This window comes from Strix uralensis, chromosome 1, assembly GCF_047716275.1.
Source record: "Strix uralensis isolate ZFMK-TIS-50842 chromosome 1, bStrUra1, whole genome shotgun sequence".
NCBI classification, from domain to species: domain Eukaryota; kingdom Metazoa; phylum Chordata; class Aves; order Strigiformes; family Strigidae; genus Strix; species Strix uralensis.
Window position 1 is genome coordinate 40,838,279 of NC_133972.1, and position 22,370 is coordinate 40,860,648.

Below are 22,370 nucleotides of genomic sequence, written 5' to 3' on the forward strand. Positions count from 1 at the left end.
TGCAGCTGCTGATTTCCAAACCACAGATACTCTTCATATCACTTCACATTATCTGCCATTGACAGATTAAGGTGTCAAACCACCCTTCCTTTGCTCTGACGCTTATCATCTCCCCGCCATTCTTCCTGCATGCAGGTTTATCAGAGTCCTGGAAAAAAGCACCAGCAACTCTAGCCTCAGCAAAGGTACACAGACGTAGTGCGGCTATTCTGCAGTGACCACCAGTGTGCACACTCTAACCTCACGGTATATGTGAGACTGTTTAACCACTCAAGGCTTAATCTGCTTCGCAGCTATTTCAGAATAAGACGTGCCCACAGCTGGCTATGGCAGAGCCAACCTTGCTTTACGTGGCTATAGCCTAATGCCAGCTTACCTCTCAATAAGAGCATCGGACTGCTGAGATAGCATTTTATCAAAAGTATTCATTAACTCCACATCTTTAGATCTTGCCTTTGGGGATATAACAGGAAGTCAATTTGCATTATTTTAAAAAGTTTCGTTTTTTTAAGTTCTGTTAAACCTTCGTGTTGACGCTCTTTACTGCAAGAATATTGTAGTGGAAACCAATAGAACATCAGTTCCTCTACAACAACTGCCCAAGTCTACTTTTATCTTGTGATAAACACAATGTAGTTTATCCTGCCTGCAAAACCATAATCTCCTTTCATATTCTCATGTGCATGAGCTCTTCTCTGTAAATATCTGCACCCTGTCAGAGAAGTGCAAAATACAGAGCCAAAGCTTTTACTGACAAGTGAAATTCCACTCCACTGCCCTTAAAAAAGGACAGAAGAAATCACAGACAAAAGGTTTCTAATCTGTAGGAATGTGACAAGGTAAATAATTTAAAATAAACCCATCAAAAGAAGAATTTTAGCAAACATTATCTTCATAACTGGAGAAGCCAGCTCTGCATCATAAAATAGTTGATATTGACTTAGTGGAAGCAAGAAGTTTAAGGAGTTCAGCAAGGCTGAAAATCCAACTAGGAAAACAATACTTGAAGAACATGTCAGGTGAAGGTTAATTAAGAGAGAAAACCAGTTTCGTACAGTTTAACTTGTGTACACTAGCACTGTATTTGTGTTCCTTCTTACTACACAGAGTCTGGGTTAGGTTTCTAGGTCTGAAACTGAACTATTTGTTGTGGCTGTGATCCCAAGTGTCAGATCTCAAAAAAAACACAAAGCAAGACATTTACATAGCTTAAAGCTGTCTTGTGGGTCTGATATTTTATTATTCTTGGAAAACAATCAGGAGTAGTAGCTCATCATTTACTTTCTTGCACGCTATGACATAAGCAAGTATATCCTGCTTCCACAAACTCAAGGTATACATGTAGGCTGTGACAGAGAATAAATCCTCTGTGCAGCACAGTAGGTCTGAACTATAGGCACAGCATGAACTCATTGGCAGATAAAGGTTTAGATATTTATTAACCTTCAAAGCAGAGAAGAATATTACAAGAAATGTCTCTCTGAAATAAATACTGCTTCAAATATCTACTCCAGTAGCCTATAAAAAGAAAAAATCCAGCAGAGAGAAGAAAGGATGAATATGATGCAGGCCAGTAGCCACCTGGCTGACCCGGGGTACCAGCACAGACATACACCCTGAGGCTCATTGGGCAAAGGGCTTCATTGCTTAAGTAACTGGCCACAGTTTCAGTTCCAATCATTTTGGCTCACTAGTTCTCCTGCCAGTGCACAACCACTGCAGAGGATATTATGCTCCAGATGAAAATGACTTTTGACATTGGTCAGATTATGAACAGCCGAATATGTTTATTTCACGGGTTATTGTAACTTGGAGCTCTTTCCATCAATCTGAGCAAACATTCATAGTCTTACAAAAAATTACACTTCCATCAGGAAAAAAAAATCCTTTCACTAAACTGCTCCCAGGTAGCTAGCAGGATTTCTGCCTGAAATTGCCTCTCACTAGCAATTTCAGCAACAACAGATGTCATTACATGCTCACTTTGAACAGAAGACCTCCCACCTGCCTGAACAGTGACTGAAAATAAGATGGAAACAGCCATAACATACTGAGAAGTGGACACAAGGATGTTTTATGCTAACAAACAGTTCTGGCATGGTGTTCATTTTTTTTTGTTTTTACCATGTAATTTATCAAAAGGACTTTCTGGTACTAAGGTCTAAACCCGATCTGTGTGCATTCAGCTTGCTATAAAATAGCAAAACACATCATTTGCTTATGGCACTTTTGACGCATAAATTATGGCCTACATTTTTAGCAAGTTCCTGTTGTCTCAGGAATTTCAAATGCAAATTATAATTTTATTCATCACTCTATGCTTAACTTCCTAAAAATAGGGCATTAGGCTTTGGCAGTTTTTCATATAATATTTGCAACTTTTCATATCTGTCTGGGATAATTTGAATATAAAGCCTTTACTGGTATAACAACAATATTTTAACAATTTTCCGCTCTGTGAAACAGGCTATGGACAACATGTTCACAAAAAAAGTATCTAGATCAGTCTTGAGAGTATAAATTTGATGTTTTTCAATAGTTTGCCTCCAAGGTAAAACAAGCTACTTTCCGTCCTGCTGGGACTGCACAGCTGGCAGTATCTAAGCTAGCTATTTACAACTGAGCCCAGGTGTGCATGAAATGAGTTGAGGAAATCCCCAGCCTATGTTATCTTCAAGTGTCTGGCTTTTAAGATGCATCCAAGATGAACAGTGATCCCACACTAAAGAAATGGGGAGTGTGAATGGCAGTAACTGTGCAAACACAGCAGTCTTTTTGTAAACATTACTGCTGCTGAACGTTGAGAATTAAGCTGTTCAGTGACCTGCCTACCTGCAGCATAATTAAAAATGCAATAAGTAATCAATCACCCCTACATCTTTTTTGCATTCATACTAATCCTTTCTACCTAATTTTTAAAATCTTATTCTTTTGTTACATCCTCCTCTGATACCTGCAGAAGTATTAGAAATGAGACCCAAATCCTGCAGAGACTTGCACATGTGCTTGAGATGCCTGTTTTTTCTGCTTTATTGGGACATAAAGTTAGACACACACTGAAGTCTTTGTAGCTTTGCAGTTCTCAGTTTGAAAGCCTTGTGGATAAAAACCTTATGTGCTGCACAACAGTGCACACTTAAGTGTTGGAAAATAACAGAAATAAATCAGTAACTAATGCCAACAGGGAGCCTCAGACACAAAGAATATTTATCTGCTAAAATCCACAAAAGTCCCAGCTTTTCGTTCCTTAAGTGCCACCGCACAGGCTGGTCCTAAGGCTGTGGCAGGCTGGACCATATCAATATTGGGGTAAAAAGAGGAGTACGGCAAATACTGTGTGGAGTTGAAGCAGCAGGGAATGAGCTGGAGGCAGCAGCAGGTGATCAGCAACCCTGCCAGAAAACCAGTGTTCCCAGGGGACGTACAGCAGCTGGAGGGAGAAGCAGGCAGCTGTAATACATGGCAGCATCAGGGTGAGCAGAGGGAGCTGTAGCGAGGTGTTTCAGCACTCAGTCCGTGAGATGGGAAGGTGGAAAAAGCTACTCAGAGCACTGAAATATTTTCCCAGTGCACCACTGGCTGTATTTGCAAGCTCAGCATTTTCAGTCCCATATAGCCCAACAGATCAGGTATGCCAGGGGATCCTCTCTGTTATGACACCCAAACTCCTGCATTCAAGACAGAGCACAGATTTGGACCCTAATGTTTAAGAAAGCAAACCAGAGTATTCTGATAGACTTTCTCTAATGCCTCTTGATGAAGCTTGAAATAAATATTTATTAGGACAGAAAAAGAGCAAGAATGTTTCTTTCACATGGTTGTATAGGAGATACATCCTGCTTAGCGCTCTGAAAATCAATTCATCCTGCTAGTTTAGGTGCCCTCCACTAACCGATTTCTGGTTTTAAGTTCTTACACCTCCTCAAAATTTGTTTAAAGGAGACAATATGTTCAAAGGGACTATGATTTACAGCTCTTAAAAATTGGAAGTTCCACCACTGATTACTCCAATTTTTAAATCCATCTTCTGTAATTTCATATACCTCTTATTTTTACAGGCAGATCAGGTAGTATCAAAGTCATAGGCCGCTATGTAAGCAAAAGACCAGGCCCTAATAAGCTGCTTTGCAGTAAATACAATAATTATATTACATATTTCTTTAGTGTTACACACTCGGTGGTGGTGGAAATATTGAGCTAATCCCACGACACTTGGAACACTTTCTTCTATACAGCTGTTCTTCACCCTTGCCCAGATGTGAGAGGACTTTTACTCCAGTGTTATATGGCCTGGATAGAGAATAGCAATCTGTGCACATGCAGGCTCCTCTGAAAAAAAAAAAACTTACAACTTTTTTCTCCCTGAGCCCTCCCTGCACTGCAGAACTTCCACTTAAGAAAATTCAAAGGCAACTTTGAGCAGAGATCCCTTGAGACTTGCCCTGCACAGCGGCTGGGATGAGGCAGACCTGCAGAAAAAAAAAAAAAAAAGAAAAAAAAAAATCCTTTCAAGGTGCATTTGCCTTGGGGAGATGTTGGATTCCAGGGACAGCATATTTCTGAGTTTTTTATACAGCAAGGTAACTCTGCCCTTTCAGTTCTTCTCCACGAAATCCTACTGTTACTAGAAAGTACATGGAAATAACTGCTAACAACTCCACGTGGAGGTAACTGCTAACAACTCTTTGGCCTTGTCTTCTTAATTATGCTCATTTAATAACTGAAAATTATAGTGGTTCTTCATCAATAGATTTCTTAATAGTCTAGCACAGAAAGGAAAAAAGCCATTACAAACCCCATTAATATTCTAACTTGTAATTATGAGATTATAATTGACTAACGTGGTAACCCTGCAAGCTCTACAGCTGCTGAAGAAGAAAACATAACAAAGATGAGTGGTTTTCTTACCTACAAGAATGCAAACGACACATGTTATAATTTAATTGCAAGCACTTCCAGAAATTCATTATGATTTTAGAAATTCACTAAAATACCTAGTATAGAAGCACCTTTCCTAGCATAAGAAACTAGGTTTTCAAACATCTATTGTTAGAGCTGTTCATAAACAATTTAGTTCATGCCATGCAGTACAATATGCCTGAACATTTTCTGAAGTAAAATTTCTAATGCTGGCACTGAAGGTTGTATTTAGAGACTTAATTAGAAGCTGACTTTTAGACGTACTTGCCACCTGCAGTTCCTATTCAATTCCCTGTCATTTAAGTACCTGGCTTCGGGCAGCCAAGATTGAAAACTGCAGCTTGAAGAACATTACAGGTAACTCACAACACTGCTGAAGAATCCTCCTTACCAGCTTCTGCCACTCTTGGGCAAAACCCCTGCTGACTTTCTACTTGGGTCTGGGGAAAACACTGGGCCAAATGCTCAGCTGGTGCAAAGCAGCTAAATTGTATTGAAATCCACGCCATGTGTGTTTTGTCTGAGTACAGGTTGCATAATTGAGTGCTTTAAACGGAAATTTGCATCAAGAAAAAGGACTGCCCTTAATAAAGGAGATATACTCAGTAATTAGAAAGAAAACAGGATGCCTGGTTTTGACAGCTTGAAACTGGCTCCCTGCAGGGCAATGGGTTTGTACTTTGTATCCACATTAATTAAGATTTATGACGGACTATGAAACAGTGTAATGATTAATAAACTGCCACTCCTCAGACTGGACAGATATTGCACACAGGCACGTGTATTATTTTTCTCCCCGGACTACTTTGATTTTGTACCCTACATACTCTTACTATTCAAAACAGCAAGACCCAAATTGTATTCTTGGTGACACTTACATATATCCAAAACCATTCCAGTGAAGAAGTGTATTTGTCTTCCTGAGGGGTAAATTTGACCCACAGTTTCAAAGCAGCCTGAGGAAGCTGTCTGTCCATCTGAGTAACCAATGCAACTACGGCTAGTAACTTTGCTAGTAGTTCTGCTATTTTCTGCCCATTAGCTTTCTCAAGTCGTTGCATTCTCATGAAAATGTAGTTAACTTCTCTGTGTGTGTCTGACTGCATAGCTGAGTCTTTGCACTGGGGACTGATACAATTTCCATTGTACTCACCCCTCTCTCAATGCTTTAATTTTCTTTTGTACGTGACTTTTCAATACTACCTCTGCCCTAGGACTGAAATTTATTTCTACTATTTATTTCAAAAAATTCCCTGGAAGCTTGTCCATTTTTTCCAACTGTCTCAATTTAGATAATAAAAGAGACTACTTTAGCTTGCATATTCCCAAAGCCATAGATAATTTGGCCTAATATGATATCATTAAAGCATTTTTCATATTGGACATTTTCTTGCTAGTGAACAGGTCAGGATGAACCATAATAGTTACATGCCATTCATACCTTATGAACTCATAGTATCTGAGTAAAACTGTGTACAAGCTACATGATTAAACAATTGTTTAATTCCTAACAAATGCCTGGAGTTTGTATTCCACAAAAGAAGTCACCCCTCCTCCATCACCCTCAATCCCACTACTCTGTATGCAAATCAAACAAACTTCTCCTTCGCATGACTTAACCTCATAATACAACCAAAAGCAAGGAAACAAGAAGAAATGCAAATGTTACAAGAGTAGCAATAGCTATTTTTGCTTTTGTAGAGTTGTAATAGCAGATCCTACTCTTGCTGTCTCTGGGAAAGAAGCAGGTACCAAACCAGCGGGGCACACACTGCTCTTCCAGCCTTATGCAATGATCCATGTGACAGGACCAGAGACTGCACGAACCTGCCTAGCTCCTTCAGAGAAGCAGGCCCTTGCCCTGTCAAACCTATTTATGCTAGTTACAAGTCACAGCAAGCCTGAGTTTTCCCTAGCTACCTCACTGTGCTCTGTGCTGCTCTTTGTTTTGTAGCAAATAATTTTTAGGGGCTTGAATTTTAACAAGGAAGGAGGGAGGGGGTGGTCCTGCTCTTCTGTCCATACGCACAGACATCTATCCAGCTAATTTAAGGTTTACTGGAGCTTGACATTGTGGTGGTGTTTGCATTCTTTGGGCCTCTAGAGAAGCAGTCTCTGTAACTTGCATTTGCAATGGGATCTTCTCATTTTCTGTGCTCTTGAGATGTTATCCACATGACTGACTGAGCACTGTGTAGTGCTACCAGTCCCTTTCCAGGTACAGAGGTGGAAAGGTGTGACTGGCTGTAATATGATCAAGCCACTCCCATACCAATGTGTGTAGTATTTATTCACACCACATGCAAAAACAATCATCACTGAACACAATGGCATTCAGGAATTCTCAGGATTAAGCATTTGTTAGGCACTTGAAAGAAAAAGGAGGGAAAAGAAAGGCTGTGTTATGAGAAAGGAGGAAGAGGTTCCTTCTGTTGCTCAATATGTAAACAAGCATAAACTAGGTGAATATTTACACAAGTATTTTATGAGAAGTGAGTTTGCACTCATGTGTTCCAAGGCCACTAGAACTCTAACAAAACCAGGCACACGACAACTGCAAATGCTGAGTAAACAAAAGTTGTGGCATTTTTTGTTTAAAGCCAGAAGAGTGATTCCAAAGATGCGTACTAACTCGATACAGTGACCAAACTGACACAAGCATTGCTAAAACCTATTTTTGGATTAGTCCCATGCAGATTAAAAACTTCCTGTAACACAATTTGAACGTTCAGACCTAAGATTCAGCAGAATGAGTAACTATTCAGCTGTTTACCTGTGAAAATCAGAGCAGAGTTGGCATCTGGTGGATTTTACTATGGACAGCTGCAACTGTGGAGACCAGTCATAGTTACTGGAGCAGCAGCAATTTGTCCAAGGTGGTCAGTTTATTTTTTAAATTTCCAAGGCAGCAACCCTATTCAGCACTGCTTATTTAAACCTGCCAGTCAGTACCTCACCTAAAGTGCAAACACGGAGGTGAAACCAGGTAGAATAAATACTTTCAATGTGCTTGCACAGAAAGTTTCTGTCTCGTCTTCGCAGTCGAAGAGTTCTAGTGATTCTACAGTATCTTAAGAGATGACCTGTGCACCCACTGCAGGTCTGAGCTTTCCAGACACATTGGGAGTCCCAAGTATGAGCACAGGATGGTCACTGTGTGTTCCCAAGTGGCCCCTGGTCACTACAGCAGATAAAAAAAGATATTGCCACTCTCAAAACTACTCCTGTACCCACCTTCTAGTCACTATCCTTTCCCAGGGCGAGTGAGCTGTATCTTGTTGGCCTGGCACAGCAATTTATCCAGCCCTACAGCATGCTCCAGACAGCATTCTCCCATGGGCAAATTGTTCAAGCAGTGCCAGCCTGTTCCTAGTTCTTGCTAAAAATCGTAGTTGGGAGCAGGCCTCTGCCCTTGTCAGAGTAGTTTACCTCACCTGCAGCTCCCCAGCTCCCAACAGGAAAGTGAGCTGACTAGGAAACACAAACCCAGCACAGCCACTGCTGCCTCTGCTAATCCCATAACAAGACAGAACTCTGGCAGGGTTTGTTGAATCAGCCTGTGTCTTACCTCCGTGTTGGGACACAGGCACAGCAGTCTTGCTTTACTGGCTGGGAGTTATGACTCTGTGCTTATGGAGTTGGGATAAGATCACTCTCAGCTCTTTACATTGGTACTCATGGTGGATATGTCAGCCCCTGCCTGGTGAACACTTTTCTAGCAGCACTGCACGAGCAAGTTTAGCCACTGACATGGAGGCAGATTTCTAGCTCACAAGAAGGGGAATCATTCCTGACATTTATCAGAGGAGATAATTTTAGGAAATCTCATTCTGATTTCAGTGGCATACTGGATGACAAAATGAATATTTAAAGTACATAATTCTTTTCCCTAGAAAATTAATCAACCTTTCCCTAGAAAACCTGGAGATGGCAAAAATCCATCCTTCCTGATGCAGAGGGAAGAAAGAAGTGCAATGCTAGTTTCAGGGCAGTCAGCCTGGGCAAGTGCTACAGCAAGTTAGAGGCAATTTTGTGGGAGCAAGGAGAAAGCAAGATAAAGAGCACCAGGAACCGGGTACTATTTGAGCAGGAATAGAGATTAATAGGTTTTATATGTTTGTGAGGTTAACTACCCTCCTGGCTTATTAGCAGCACATTTCAGAGCTTGGACTGGGACAGCCCCAGCTGAGCTGTAAACCCTGTTGTGTGAGCAGCACTTCCAAAAGCAAGGCTACCCAGCATGATGCAGGCTAGAAGCTGAGCCCTGCCTGCCAACAAACTCACTCGAATCAGGCTCATTACAATGGTGGCGATAAAAGCCCTGAACCTACTTGCATTGAACTACCCATTTTTCTTCCCTCTGTATTCACAATCCAAAAGGGAAAGCAGAAACTTCTTCATACACCACTGAGCAAGTAAAGATTTATTCCCTGACACAGTAACAATGCACTACAGGATCAAAATGCAACCTCGGTGATTTTCCTGCTCTTAATCATGTGTTAAGGTTGCTACAAAACAACAGTTGCACGCAGCTGAAAAAGTCTGGCAAACAGATGTAGGGTGAGGCCAGCATATCCCTGCTGCTCACAGCCTGTCCGGGGAGGAGGCAGCAGGCCTCCTGACAGCCATCCCTGTGGCCAGCCCACGTCCTTGCTGTGGCGGCACAGAAGTCCAACTTCGCATCTGTACCTTAGTCAGATAAGAGGTGCAAAGTGCAGCTGTTCTGATCAATGCTCCCAACTCACACGTGAACTTATCGGAAACCCCAGGATGGGCTTGGCAGTAGGAGGCTGCTGCTGGGGGACCATGCCAGCAGGCTCCCACGGTGCCACGCAGCTGTGGCCCACAGCAGGCTGCTGCAACCCAATACCATGATTCAAATAAGGAGCAGGAGGTTGGGCTCTAATTGTTAACCTGTGCTCTTTTCATAAAAGTTACAGGTGTAAAATATGTGCCGCATCAGAGCTGGTGTGAGAATTCCGTACAAGAAAGTAAAAAGCCAGATAGAGGACTGTTGTTGTTTTGGTTTTTTTTTTTTCTTCCTTCAAAAATCTCCAGTGCACTGGGTGTCACCTCCTCTACTTTTGTGCACAGCCACATTTGTACACACACCCACAGGCAAAACAGATCATCCAAAGGTGTCACCACAGCTAGCACAGCCAAGGGCTGGTTTGCTGGCATGTTTTGCTGCTTAGGCAATAACTAGTTATACTCCGTGTGACCAAACCGAATGCAAGCACCATCAAAAATAATGGCATACCTGCATGCACCATTAGCATTACTTCCTGAAGTAAATCTGAAGTACAAGTTAATATTCTAATTGCACATTTTCAATTTTATTGAAGCACTGCTTTATAACCCTGCTTCCTTCTTCCTTCTTTTAAAAGAATGAATAGAAAAAATTTAGCATGCCAATGCCAAGTGACAATGCTTTTGTTAGTATGTGGCATCCAACAACACAGCGCCAAATAATTTTTTCAAGATCTGAAAACTCCATAAATTGGGTTTTGGCTTTTTTTTTGTATTCTACTTTGACCAGCTCAGTTCTGAAATCCGAATTCTGTTTTTTGAATAAATGGTTAAAACTTTCTAAACGTATAAGAAAGGGGCTCACTAGGGTTACCAGAGGCTAAGTGCATAAGAGTTTGTAGTAGAAGTGGTGATGCAAAGCAGTATGCTTGGCCCCATGCATTTCCATGCAATTTGCTACATTTGTTGACACCCCCAACACAGTAATTCTAGGTACTTCCCTGATGCTGCTCTTTCCTAATACAGAGCAGCAGATAGTGTTGTTCACGTACGAGCTCTGCTGTTAATTCAGTCACTTTACAGCTAATTCAAAAAAGCAAACATTTGATTCTTAAAAAGTATTCTCAGATGATGATTATATCAGACATTTCTTCCCAATAAACTTAATATTGCTTGGATAAGGATGGAAAAGAAGCATAAACTGGCCTACTATACCCTAAATCTGAGTTCCTGGAGTCCCTGAAGAACAAGAACATGAAGTTTGAGCCCAATCTTATTTAGTTCCTGAGGTGTAAACACATTTTATTCACAGCTATTTCAGTAACTGGTACGCATATTACAGTACCTCTATGAGCTTCTCTGGTTCACTCCCTTCTTCCACGGTAATTAATTTAGACCTTCCATTTCGTTCATTGTCCCGAATGCCAACAGCAACTTGAGTAGCCTTCAGCCGCTCGTATTTATTGCATGATGAGCCACACCACTGATAGATCTCCTAAAATAATTAAAAGCACACATATATTAGCAATAAGATTCAACACTAAATGAAATTATGAAATTAATATTTTATTAATAATTATCTTACTTGATTTAAACCACAGAACATCAGTGAAGGTACATCTTTCAGAAATACCTTCCAGAAAATATTTGCCAAGTCACATAGATATTTGTATTGTGAAAGATATTTATGCAATGTAATTTAGCATCCATATATTAGGAGCTTGTTTGATCTCAGAACAGTGAGTTTTGATTTGACTAAGTTTTATCCCAAACACAGATGAATCTTCAGCTATCTAAAGAACATGAAACTCCTGAATTTGCTACTGCAAATTGTCTTTATTTTATATCTGGCAGTTCCTCTTCTATGCTACTTCAGCAGTGCTGGTTCTCATCTGTGACAAGAAACAAAGTAATTTCAAAATCTCAGGGAAAACCCTGACTGTTTCTGCTACTCAAAGGTAAAGTTAGATCTTTCAATCCAGTTTTTATTTTGGTGACTTTTTGCTGTATAATGGTATTTGTTGCGCACTCTGCTGCATCAAACCACAAAACTAGGTCAAATGCAAATGAATGACATAGTTGTTTTCAATAAAAAGTCTTCTCCACTGGAAGATTCTTCCTCAGTGTATAGCTGATCCAGTGCTCATAAAAGTTTATTAACCTCGGATTAATGCAAGCCCTTCCAACTGTAGTTATCACAAATCTCTTTATAAATTACTTCTAAAGATTTACAGATCAGGAATATACAGTTTTTCTGGTGAGTTAAACCATCAAGTTTCTCCCCAGCAGAAGATGGACATAAACCTGGTCCCTCTTCCTGGCTCAGGAACTGACTAAAATAAAGACAAGAGGCACATCTGTAAAAGATGGTTCCGTTCAGGAAACGCAGCATCTACAGTAAGCTGCTGCCACAGGAGCAATCTGTGTGATTGCCACCTTTACAAGGAGCTCTTCAGACACTGCAGCAGCAGCTCTTCAAGTTAATGACTGAGTGCTCTGATGGCAGCAGCCCACTCCTAGATATCATTTTACAGGCCTTCAGGGCCTTCGTCTCATCTGGCTGAATAGGTAGTGAACGGGTATGCCCTGCACTGTGACGGGGAAAGCACAATTCAACCACAATGGAGCATGTTCCCAAGGGACCTCTCAGGAAGGAGCACCACCAGAACCAGGCTAAGACAGGACACCTAATCCAGTCACACCACAGACCAAGGACCCTTAGTGTTGGCAAGTCCCATTACTCATCCTGAATGCAAAGCATTTCAGAATAAAGAATTTAGATTTCAGGCTTGATGAAAATTATTAAGAGGCAGAACATAAGCTGCAGAGCCGCTAGATACTGAGCTGGATGGAGCTAGTCAAAGGAAATTAATCAGCTTGGCTGGTTGCTTTTTTTCCCTGCTCCCTTCTGGAAGAAAATAGTTTGATTCTTTTTCACATAATTCTATCAAATAGCTCAAATAGTACAGCAATAAAGGTACAGAGTCATTTTCAACTTTTTAAAAGTTTGAACTTGTTTGTCTTCATCTACAATGCAAATAACAAGGATTTAATCAGAGCCCTCACTGACTAAATTACTGGGGCCTTAGTTTTACAATGTATATACAACTATATAAAATTTAGATTTTGGATGAAAACATGTTTCATTCAAAAAAAGCTTTTTAAGCTATTTCTGCTGACCACTATTGTTATTTAATGGTACTTGAAATGGTGGCTCAGACAAGTGAGAGATGAAATACAGCTCCTCAGTACTAGCAGATGCATACTTTTAGAAGACAGCTAACGTCGATGCCGCCTACATGCGAAACAGCACTAGAAACTTCTGGTATTTACTTTTCACCAGCTTGGACACAAAAGCCCCCAAACTCAGTGATCTCACAGACACGTTCCCTTCAGAAGCGTCCTTCAAAGACAATGTTTTAAGTTTATGTCAGGATTACACAAGGTCCCAGAACTGGATCTCTTTCAACTTGCAGACGTTATGCAATGAAAGCTATGAGGTTTTCAGCTTGCCTTTACCAACTTGACTGTAGGCATAAGACAAGAAAAAAAAGAAAATCTGCTTCCAAGTTTTGGTTTAAATACTCTCAAGCTTACTAAGTATCCAGAATCTGGAGACATACTTCACTTCAGGTCTGAACCTTATCTTAAATCTGACTTTTGACATTTCCACAGGACAAGAAAATAGCTGTGCATACTCGGGGAAACAGAATCTTCTTCTGAAGAGTTAATGAAAGACTGCCTTGACTGTGTAGAAAGTCAAAAGTTTCATTTTGAGCAGATTTTAAAATATATTTATTACAGCCATGCATCACTTACAGCCATCTTCTCCCAAAGCTTGGGAGGCTTCCCAAAACACAGACTCCTTTAGTTTCTGAGAATTTCAGCAAACTTACTCATTCTCATCTTGGCCTACCTCCTACTAATTGAGCTTATTTGAAATTATGTGAGAAAACAGGAGTCACTAGAGATATAGCAGCAATAAATAGAAATTCTTTATTTCCCCACAGTCTATAGAAGCAAGGAGAAAGAAGACATACATAGAGAATTAGCTGAAGAGATCAGGCAGCTGTTGCCTTATCACAGCATGTATGCTGCAATTCACGGAGATTACTTCTTCAGAAAGGTTAAAAGTTCAGTTTCAGTTGTACATGTCAGCCTTCTCTTGGTCTTTTGGTAACTGGCCATGCAACCTCAAACAAGTATTCTCATCTATAAAATGAACCGTGTTTACTGTACTGACCACAAAGGATACTGTGAGACTTAAATTGTCACTGCAAATTACAAAGACCTTTACTTCTCAGACAATAAATTCACATTTTCTTTTCTTAGCATCTCCTAAAGCTCCCACTGCACAGTTCACCCTAGCTACCCTGCATTCACAGCATATTCCCCCAGTCTGCCTTCAGTCAGCAAGTGACCAAACTGAGCTCTTTTGCAGTCCACTGGCTGGCTCTAGGCTTCAAATCAACCTGAGGAAGAAGAAAGATCTTTAAAAATCTATAATAATGGATTTCAGATTTTTTGATCTGCAGACTTCATTATTTTCCTTATAGAGTCCACACCCCTAATCTACAGAAACATTTCCACAAAGTAACATGGCCTAAATACTTTTGTCTTAAACTAAAATAAATAAACATTAAATTTTGTTAGCTGTAACCTTGAGAAACCTTGTGTGTTAAGGTTTTCTCCTGCCACATAAAAAAAACTTGAATCAAAAAGCAGTGTCTGAAAACATCCTTGATCTGGAGTTCACATGAACAACCTACACCATTCCTATAAACACCATCTTCCCTGCTTATTTAAAAAAATACAGATTTTAAAAGCTAGAGAAACAAGAATCTGATTCTTTTCAGCACTAGAGAATAAAGATAGTATTCTTTATTAAAACCCTGAAAGCTAACTTCATGTACTGTATAATCTAATAGAAGGAAGTCAGCAGCCACAAGTCATGAAAGTGTCCCAAAATATATACTTTACTGTATTTACTATGAGCACTAAACAAAGAGCTTAAGCATTCAGTGTTACAAGCTTTCAGAAGCTTAGATTTAGTTAAATTTCTCAATTAAAATCTTCAACTATTTTTAAATGTATCTAATTTTGAGGCCTCATGGTAGAAGTTCAGCTGGATATTTACAAGTTTGTCTTCCTGATATAATTTACCCATTTCAATCTCTAGGCAGATTGGGTTTTTAACAATTTAAAGCCAGAAAAAGAGATTTTTCAAAGTTAAAGCCACTTCTTGACAAGGCTAATATTTAGATCTGGATTACCTGAAATACAGTCAGCTAGTTATCTAACCATGTCCAACAGACTACTGAGCTTTTGGCTTGTATTTTACTATTCATGTATTTAATTTTAGACATAAAGTGCTCAACTAGGGCCATAATATGGTATTTAGCTCTAGCTCACTCAGTGCTTTCACAATTTCTTAGCTGTACTACACCTTCACTATTTTTAGGTTTGTTTTGCTAACCTTATTTTGAATTGGAAGGCTGACAAAAAAAAAAGTTTCCATTAAAATGAAAATAGACTTCAAGTGTTCACTCCCCTCAAAAAAAGGAACTTCATTCATCAGTAATTCCAGTGCCAAGCCCGGTTTATTTTCAGAAGTTTGGACTAGCAGTATTTATCTATTTTTTTTAATCTCTTTAACAGAGTTTGAGAGAGATGCTACGGAAGAGAGCTATTCAGCTACCTGATATTAATGGCTGTTGGTATCAATATGCTTGTTGGATCACAGTGGGACAATTAGCAGCTGAGGGTGAAAAAGTGTATGAATAATTACAGTGCCCACCCTAGAGGTCCTGAGGGAGGTCAGGAAGGCAAACTGGGTGTGTGTCATGCATGTTGCAGTCATAGCGAGATCTCTCCTTGTCTGCCCATTTTGGGACATGGTTTGGTCTCGTACTTACAGAGTAGCAGGCTTCACTGCTTTTATTCCTGACAGCTTCTGGCCTGAAGAGCTACCTTGACCAAGTCACATGAGATTTCTACAGCACATTAAGTGACCCAACATTTAGCTTCTATACAGAAGTGTGCAGAGCAGGATGACTATGCATGGCTCATGAGTAACTCCCTTTAAGAGTACCTTGGCACTTGCCCCTGTATGGAGGGGGGCTGTGAAAGTACACCTCCTGCCTTCCTGTTCCAGCTCCAAAACAAAACAAAACTTGCTTATTTCAGAAGTGACAAAAACCAAATTTTCCCTTCTAACACACAGCAATCTCTGTATTGAACTGGTGGCCTGCTCAGTTTGGAAGCAAATGAAAACATATTTTGCATCCTGGTGTGTTTTCTGGGAAACTTAGCCAAGACAATGAAGGCAAAAGCCAAGAAGCTTAAATTTGAAGAACTCAATTTTGGTCTAGTTACAAACATGTCCTGAACATACAAGTGTTTTAAACCTGTATCTCTGTTGAAATACCTAGTTCCATACTGTTAACTGCTGATTTACATTCTCTTACATGAAGAGACATTAAAAAGCTAAATAAATTACATTTTTCAAAACTCTAATTTGAAGCAAATTTGTTGCAGAACTTCAATTTTGGTAGAAAACAACAGTTAAATGTTTAATAAATTAAGTCTTACTAATTTTAAAATAAAAATTTAAGATTTCATTAAGGAAAGACTTTAAGCCAAGTATCACAAGCTGGTGCGCCTTCAATCTTTGCTGGCAGGCCCTGATGCATCCTAAACCTGTCCACCTTTGCCTGCATCACCTCAACTAAAACAAAATTACCACTCTTAGTTGAGAGTCAGCTAAATCTGTACTGTGGATCTTGTCATGTCAACATGACATAACTTACACTGACTTAATGTATGTCAGTCAGGATGTCTTCTGTTCCTCTAAACCACATTAGGTAGAGGCACAGCTACGAAGCAGAGGGGACTAAGCTGGTTCTGTTTATTAGATAGCAGTAGATCAGAGCCTGGGCAAATCACCACATCACAGAAAGCCACGGTAGTGGTTTCACCGTGGGTAGGTAGAAGAAAGGCTGATGAGGCTTGTAAAGATAGGTGGGTCAGGAGGAGAGGAGCTGTGATGCACTCCTAGTGCTCACATGTGAGTGAACCTAAGATACCAATTCTTGAGGGGAATAGAAAAAACTAGCAAAGCTAGAGGCAGATTGAACATGCATGAATATTGGCAAAGCTTTTATACATATCTTATGCTCCTACCAAAATAATTGACATGCACTCAGCTGAGACTCCACTTGTTCTCTTCATGTTCATTAATAAACAGCTGTTCTGGTGAGGCAAAAGTTCATTTTAGCTGCAACTGTTAAAGTCTAGTCTCTTAAATTAAAAAGATTTAAAGGAAAAATGCCAATACAAAATACAAATAGACTTGGAAAAAAGTTTTTATATGAACTGCAAACAACAGAAAAACTTTCAATGCCTTCAGTTCTCAGTAAAAGCATTTGGAAAACAAATACATATTACTTTGGTGTTTGTAATTCAAACACCAAGTTTTTGGAAATAAAACGAAGAGTCCTAAGCAAGAGTGTGGAGGTTTGGGTTTTTTTGAAGTGAAGAAAGAGTGCTAAATTAAGAAAACAAAGTCCAAATGGTGGGGAAATAAGTGAACAGTAAAACTGAATGAACGTGACTAGGATACAGTACTTTTTGTCAGTTCCCTGACATTCAGGTTTTTTTAGGAACTGACACATATATAAGAAGAGTGTTTGGACTGAACCAGGTTAATATAGGCTTCTGGAAACATTTTTCTCCTTAAATTATTCAATGTTTTTTCCTGTCTTGACTGCTGAATTTTTGATACAGGCAGGGGAAAAAAAAAAATCATTTCACATATTCATCAAATCGGCCTTTTACATTTGTTGAAACTGTAATACACTGAACCATTTAAAGTTGTGGAGTTTTGATAATCCAAAACAAACTCTGAATTCCTTCAGCCAGAATGCTGCTGAGACCACCATGAGCTTGGTCCTGGTACAATTACAGTAGTGTCTTTGTAACCTGTCTTGTAGTCTCCCATTTGATTCAACCAGAACAAATTGTCAGAATAAAAATAAGTCAGATGTACCAGTCATACACTTAACTACATTCATTTTTCCTCTCACATCTGTTTTACCAGTATATTCTAGGAATAGCTGTTACTGTATCACAGTGCATTAAAGGGTGAGTACCAGCAGTATATTCATTCTAAATAACAGCTCAAGCAGCACAGCATCTGGATTTCCTGCAGCATGATGAAGAAAACTAACCTAACTGAATCCTTGTGCATACATGTATGTCCCGTCCACCTTTAATGATGGTCTCTTTCAGCCACTTTTCTGCATAAAAGTGGGGGTGAGGGGAAGCATACCCTGAATACTCTAACTGAAGTGGAAGGAAAGAAAAAGGCTGAATATTTATTTTTCTCCATCTGATTGCTTTGGGACTATAACAATTTCCAGAACATTGGAGTTTACAATACTGGAGCTGTAAAAATAATTGGTTCACAGATTTACAGAAAAATGAGATGCTTGCTTAATAAGATGCACTGTGCATACATACAACCACATTTTTAAGCTGTTAACAAGTCCATAAAGTTAATAAAGAACAAAAGCAGTTTAGTTCTTCAAGCTCTGCTACTTGTTTGGCACTTCCTGCTACAGCACAAGCAATAGTTTAACTCTCAGCCGAGGGAAACTGGGGAAGAGGTTAGTTGTAGGAAAAACATGTGAATGAAAAACATGGAAAAAGGACATGACTAGTTGGTTGTTAGTGCAAGGGAAAGCAATTAGAAAGAGAAACTTGCAGTGATGAACTCCAACATGCAAGATTCTGCTCTTCCAGTCCTGTTTATACCCAAACAGTGACTTTATTAAAGCACTCAATATGTTGATTGTGAACTGGTTTCTCTAAAGGAAGAGAAGCAAAGCCACACAGAAGAGATAGTGCAGGCAAGAAGGCAGGGAGATTACAAAAGCAAGCAAAACTGCAACTGTGCTTAAGGTTGTAATGTGATGCTGAATCACACCCCATAGTCATAATCATAAAGCAAGTATCTGTCCTCTTGGTCCTTTACTGTAAAAAGCAGAAGTTAATTTTCTTTTGTAAATATAATTTAATGTATAGGAAATTAACAGTTTTTATAAAAAGCAGCTGTCAAAAAAGCTAGCCTTTTTGCTTGATCTATTTTTTCTAGTGTCTTTGTGCAAGACCGATCTTTTTCCTGTTGACATACCTATTATGTCAGGAGTTCAAGTAGGAGTATACTGACAGATCCATGATCACAACAGCTTTATTCAGTCTTATACTTTTGAGTTCTAACATCACAATTTTCACTTGTGATTCATGGAGCCCTTGAAAAATACATACATTGATTGCTGGATGGCCCAAGTTGTTTTTAAGCACACCATAGGCTCTTAAATTTCAAACCAGCAACCTCTTGGCTGTTTATAAATCAGTTTATAAGCACCACTTAGGAATGGAAAGAATGGACAGAGCGCATTTCATCTTCAGTCTTTACTTAACTTGACACATATTTATCACCTCACCACCATCTGCATTCTTCCTTTGGGAAGAAAGGTAACATTTTGTTAGCAGAACTTTGATTGTACTGACCAAAATTTCCAGCCTCAGTCAGGCCCAAGCTCAGAACTGCTTTGTACTTATCACACATCTCCCCCTCCCTTCTGCAGTCACTTGGCTCATAGCACTGCAGCTGTGTCCCATCAAGAGGTAAATCAGAGAGAATCGAGTCTCACATTTTACAAAGCTCTATGAACAAATGTGTAGAGTATTTTTGCTGGTCTAAGCAAAAGGACACAGCTTCACGCAGCCTTCATACAGCAGAGATTCCCAAACTGAGCTGAGAAGCTTTCAATAAAATCATCTGATCACTTCATGTTGTTTTATTGTATTGCTACTCCCATTACTTCTGCTCCATTTTGATAACTACCCAAATTATCAACACGTCTCAACATTCACCTTTTGTACATCACCAGCATACATAGGGTGAACTTCACAATATTGCCAAGTTTCCTTCCCACTTTAAATCAATCACTAAGTAAATTGACAAGAGATTAAAGTCTTTAGCACACCTTATCAGAAATATACATGTATAAACCATATTAACATATGCATCTGAATAATACTAAAATAAGACTGGGAAACAGTGCGTGTGTTATTCACTGAATGGCACAATGATTAGTCTTTTTCCGTCCCTTCCATGGTCATTTTCCATGCACTCTCATGCTCCTTGCTGTTTTGAACATTTGTCTTGGTCATGGAGGAAGAAAGAGGGATGTGGCTAAGGGGAGGTGGCCGGAGGATGGGGTCATGCAGGGAGAGCTGCATCTGGAGGTAAAGGGGGACAACACAGAGCAAGGCCAGAGAGTTTACAGCCACCAAGAACTGCCAAACCCATCCCGGTGCCTCTCACACGGGACACCAGGAAGACCTCAGCACCCTCCAGCCAAAAGGACAGGATGGAAAGTATGGCAGAAGACAACAGCTTCCAGGAAGACTTGAGCACAGCTATGCCAGGACAGGACACACTAAGCAGCACCTGACAAGATAAGGTGCGCTTTACTCCAGGCCTGTACAAAGCCGTCCCAGCAACTGCCCTGCATTGTCTCACCTGCCCTGTCCCAAAGGCTCCCTTACAGGGAGATTCCCAATTTTATCAAAGTGTTATGGAAATCCCTTGCAGAAAAAAATAAAATAAAGCATAAATCAGTGTCTGGCACCCCTGGCGCCCTCCTGAATCACCCATTGCACTGGAACATCAGTCTGGTGGTCACAGCACTCATGTCATGGTCTTACAGAAGACTGTTTGAATAAAAAGTCTTTACACATTATCCACAGCTAATGACTCCACTCATATCAAAGACAGTGTTTTCTCTGCCTTCTGCTTCTGTTCCAGAGTTCAAAGGAGGCAATATAAGACCTGGGCAGGATATCTGAAGTGCTGTAAATGTGGTTTAGTAACTTATCTAGGTATGAGGTAGCCATCAGAACTTGAACTGTAAATGTGAACCTAGCGGGAAATGTACATAAATACTCTTTACTTAAGGCATTATCACCAGGAGGGAAACCTTAGTGACTAATAATGACTTTATTCCTGATCATTATTACCTTTTTTAATTTTCTCTTATCTGTTCAAACCACAGGTTTAAACTACTGCAGTAATTGAGCTCAATGGGAAAACTAAAATGATTTTTCATTATATTAGATAAGTGGCTTGACAAAATATAACTGGAAATGGACTGCACAAGCAGTTCTGCAGTGCCATGGAGACCACCCTTCTGGATAGCTAAGAGACTGGGGAAAGAAAGTCTCAGAAACTCATCTTATTTGACATGCTACAATAATTTGATATTCAAAGCACTGACCACAAGCTCATTATTTTATGCAACTACTGCCCATTATTCTCAGACAATGATTCAGTAGTGCCCTGTGATAAATCCCAAGACTCGAGAGCAACCCTATTTAAGATTCATTTTATTTCAATTATTAAGGAATATACTTGAGCCCAAATCGTTTTTTTTCTTTTTTTTAAATGACACTGAAATTCAATTAAAAGTTCCTTTAACTCACCCATTTACAATAGGCCTCTACTCATAGAAAATTTCAATCTGAAATAGAGTTATTTCAGCTTGAAATATAGTCCTTATAAAACTTACTCAGGATTTCCACTGTGATAGTGTATTTTCTACCACACCTATTTCTCTATAGGCACTTCACTAGACTCACATATCTTCGTCTTAAAGTATGTCACACATTGCCTTTTCATCTCCCCCAGGAAAGGTCTGGTATATGTAATAACCTATGATGGAATTACTACAAATGTCTGGATGCTGAAACACTTTTTTCCTTAACTTGTTAATACACTCAAGAAAACCTATCCCTTGTATACCACTGACACAGCAAGACCAAGAAGTGGTCTTAGTCATGTGATTTGACTGACATTTCCCATAGCGTGGTAAAAGAGAGATCTGGGTGTTCACATCTAATCTTTCTTCCTACAAAGGCACAAGGTTGCATTGCTGCTTGACCTCTGTCTTGTCAAACAGGAAATCAGAAACCAGAGTGATGTTATACTAAAAAAAGAAAAAGGCTCACAACGTACATTCAGTATTAGAAATCAAGACTCTAAAGCCATATAACATTTAACGGCTTAGTGACAGTGTTCTCCTCTCAGTAAATCTCATCAAAAGGGATGAACCCCAAGCTATACATATAACACCACTATATACCCATAGTGCATTTCATCAGTGTCATTGTGTGCATGCATGTCTGCAGTGTGACCTGTGTAACTACTTTAGGTGAACTGGGTAAGTGTATCACAGTAAGGGTCAGGACAAGTCGAATTCATGGAGTACACCCAGTTCCATAGGGTGTCCATGGAAGGTTAACTCAAGAAAACTCAAGTCCTGTGACAGCCTGACTGCAAATGCAGAATTTTCTGTCAATGTTTAGTTCCAACTTTCCCATCTCCCATGGGCTAACTCTGAAAGGGAATAGATGATTTGGGTCTTCTATGCAAAGTGACACTGAAACTGTTTGGATACTGATCACTTGACTGTTTCAGATGATTAGACAACACTGCCATAGGCGGAAGGGGATAATTTTAGAAAAATGCTGGTTGGTGTTCTATCTGAAGGCTACTAAACATAATAAAAATCAGACTTAACCAATATAGCTATGTGATACCAAATACCTTCAATTGTCACACCAGGGCATGCTTT

General features: G+C 39.7%; 1 protein-coding gene across 1 annotated transcript in view; it reads right to left on the bottom strand.

Moving 5' to 3' along the window:
• Window positions 1-22,370, bottom strand: part of SCIN (scinderin) — a 49,468-nt gene that overhangs the window by 19,783 nt on the left and 7,315 nt on the right. Inside the window, 1 exon segment of the mRNA XM_074863583.1 lies at window positions 11,015-11,164. Within this exon segment, the coding sequence (XP_074719684.1) occupies window positions 11,015-11,164 (150 nt within the window).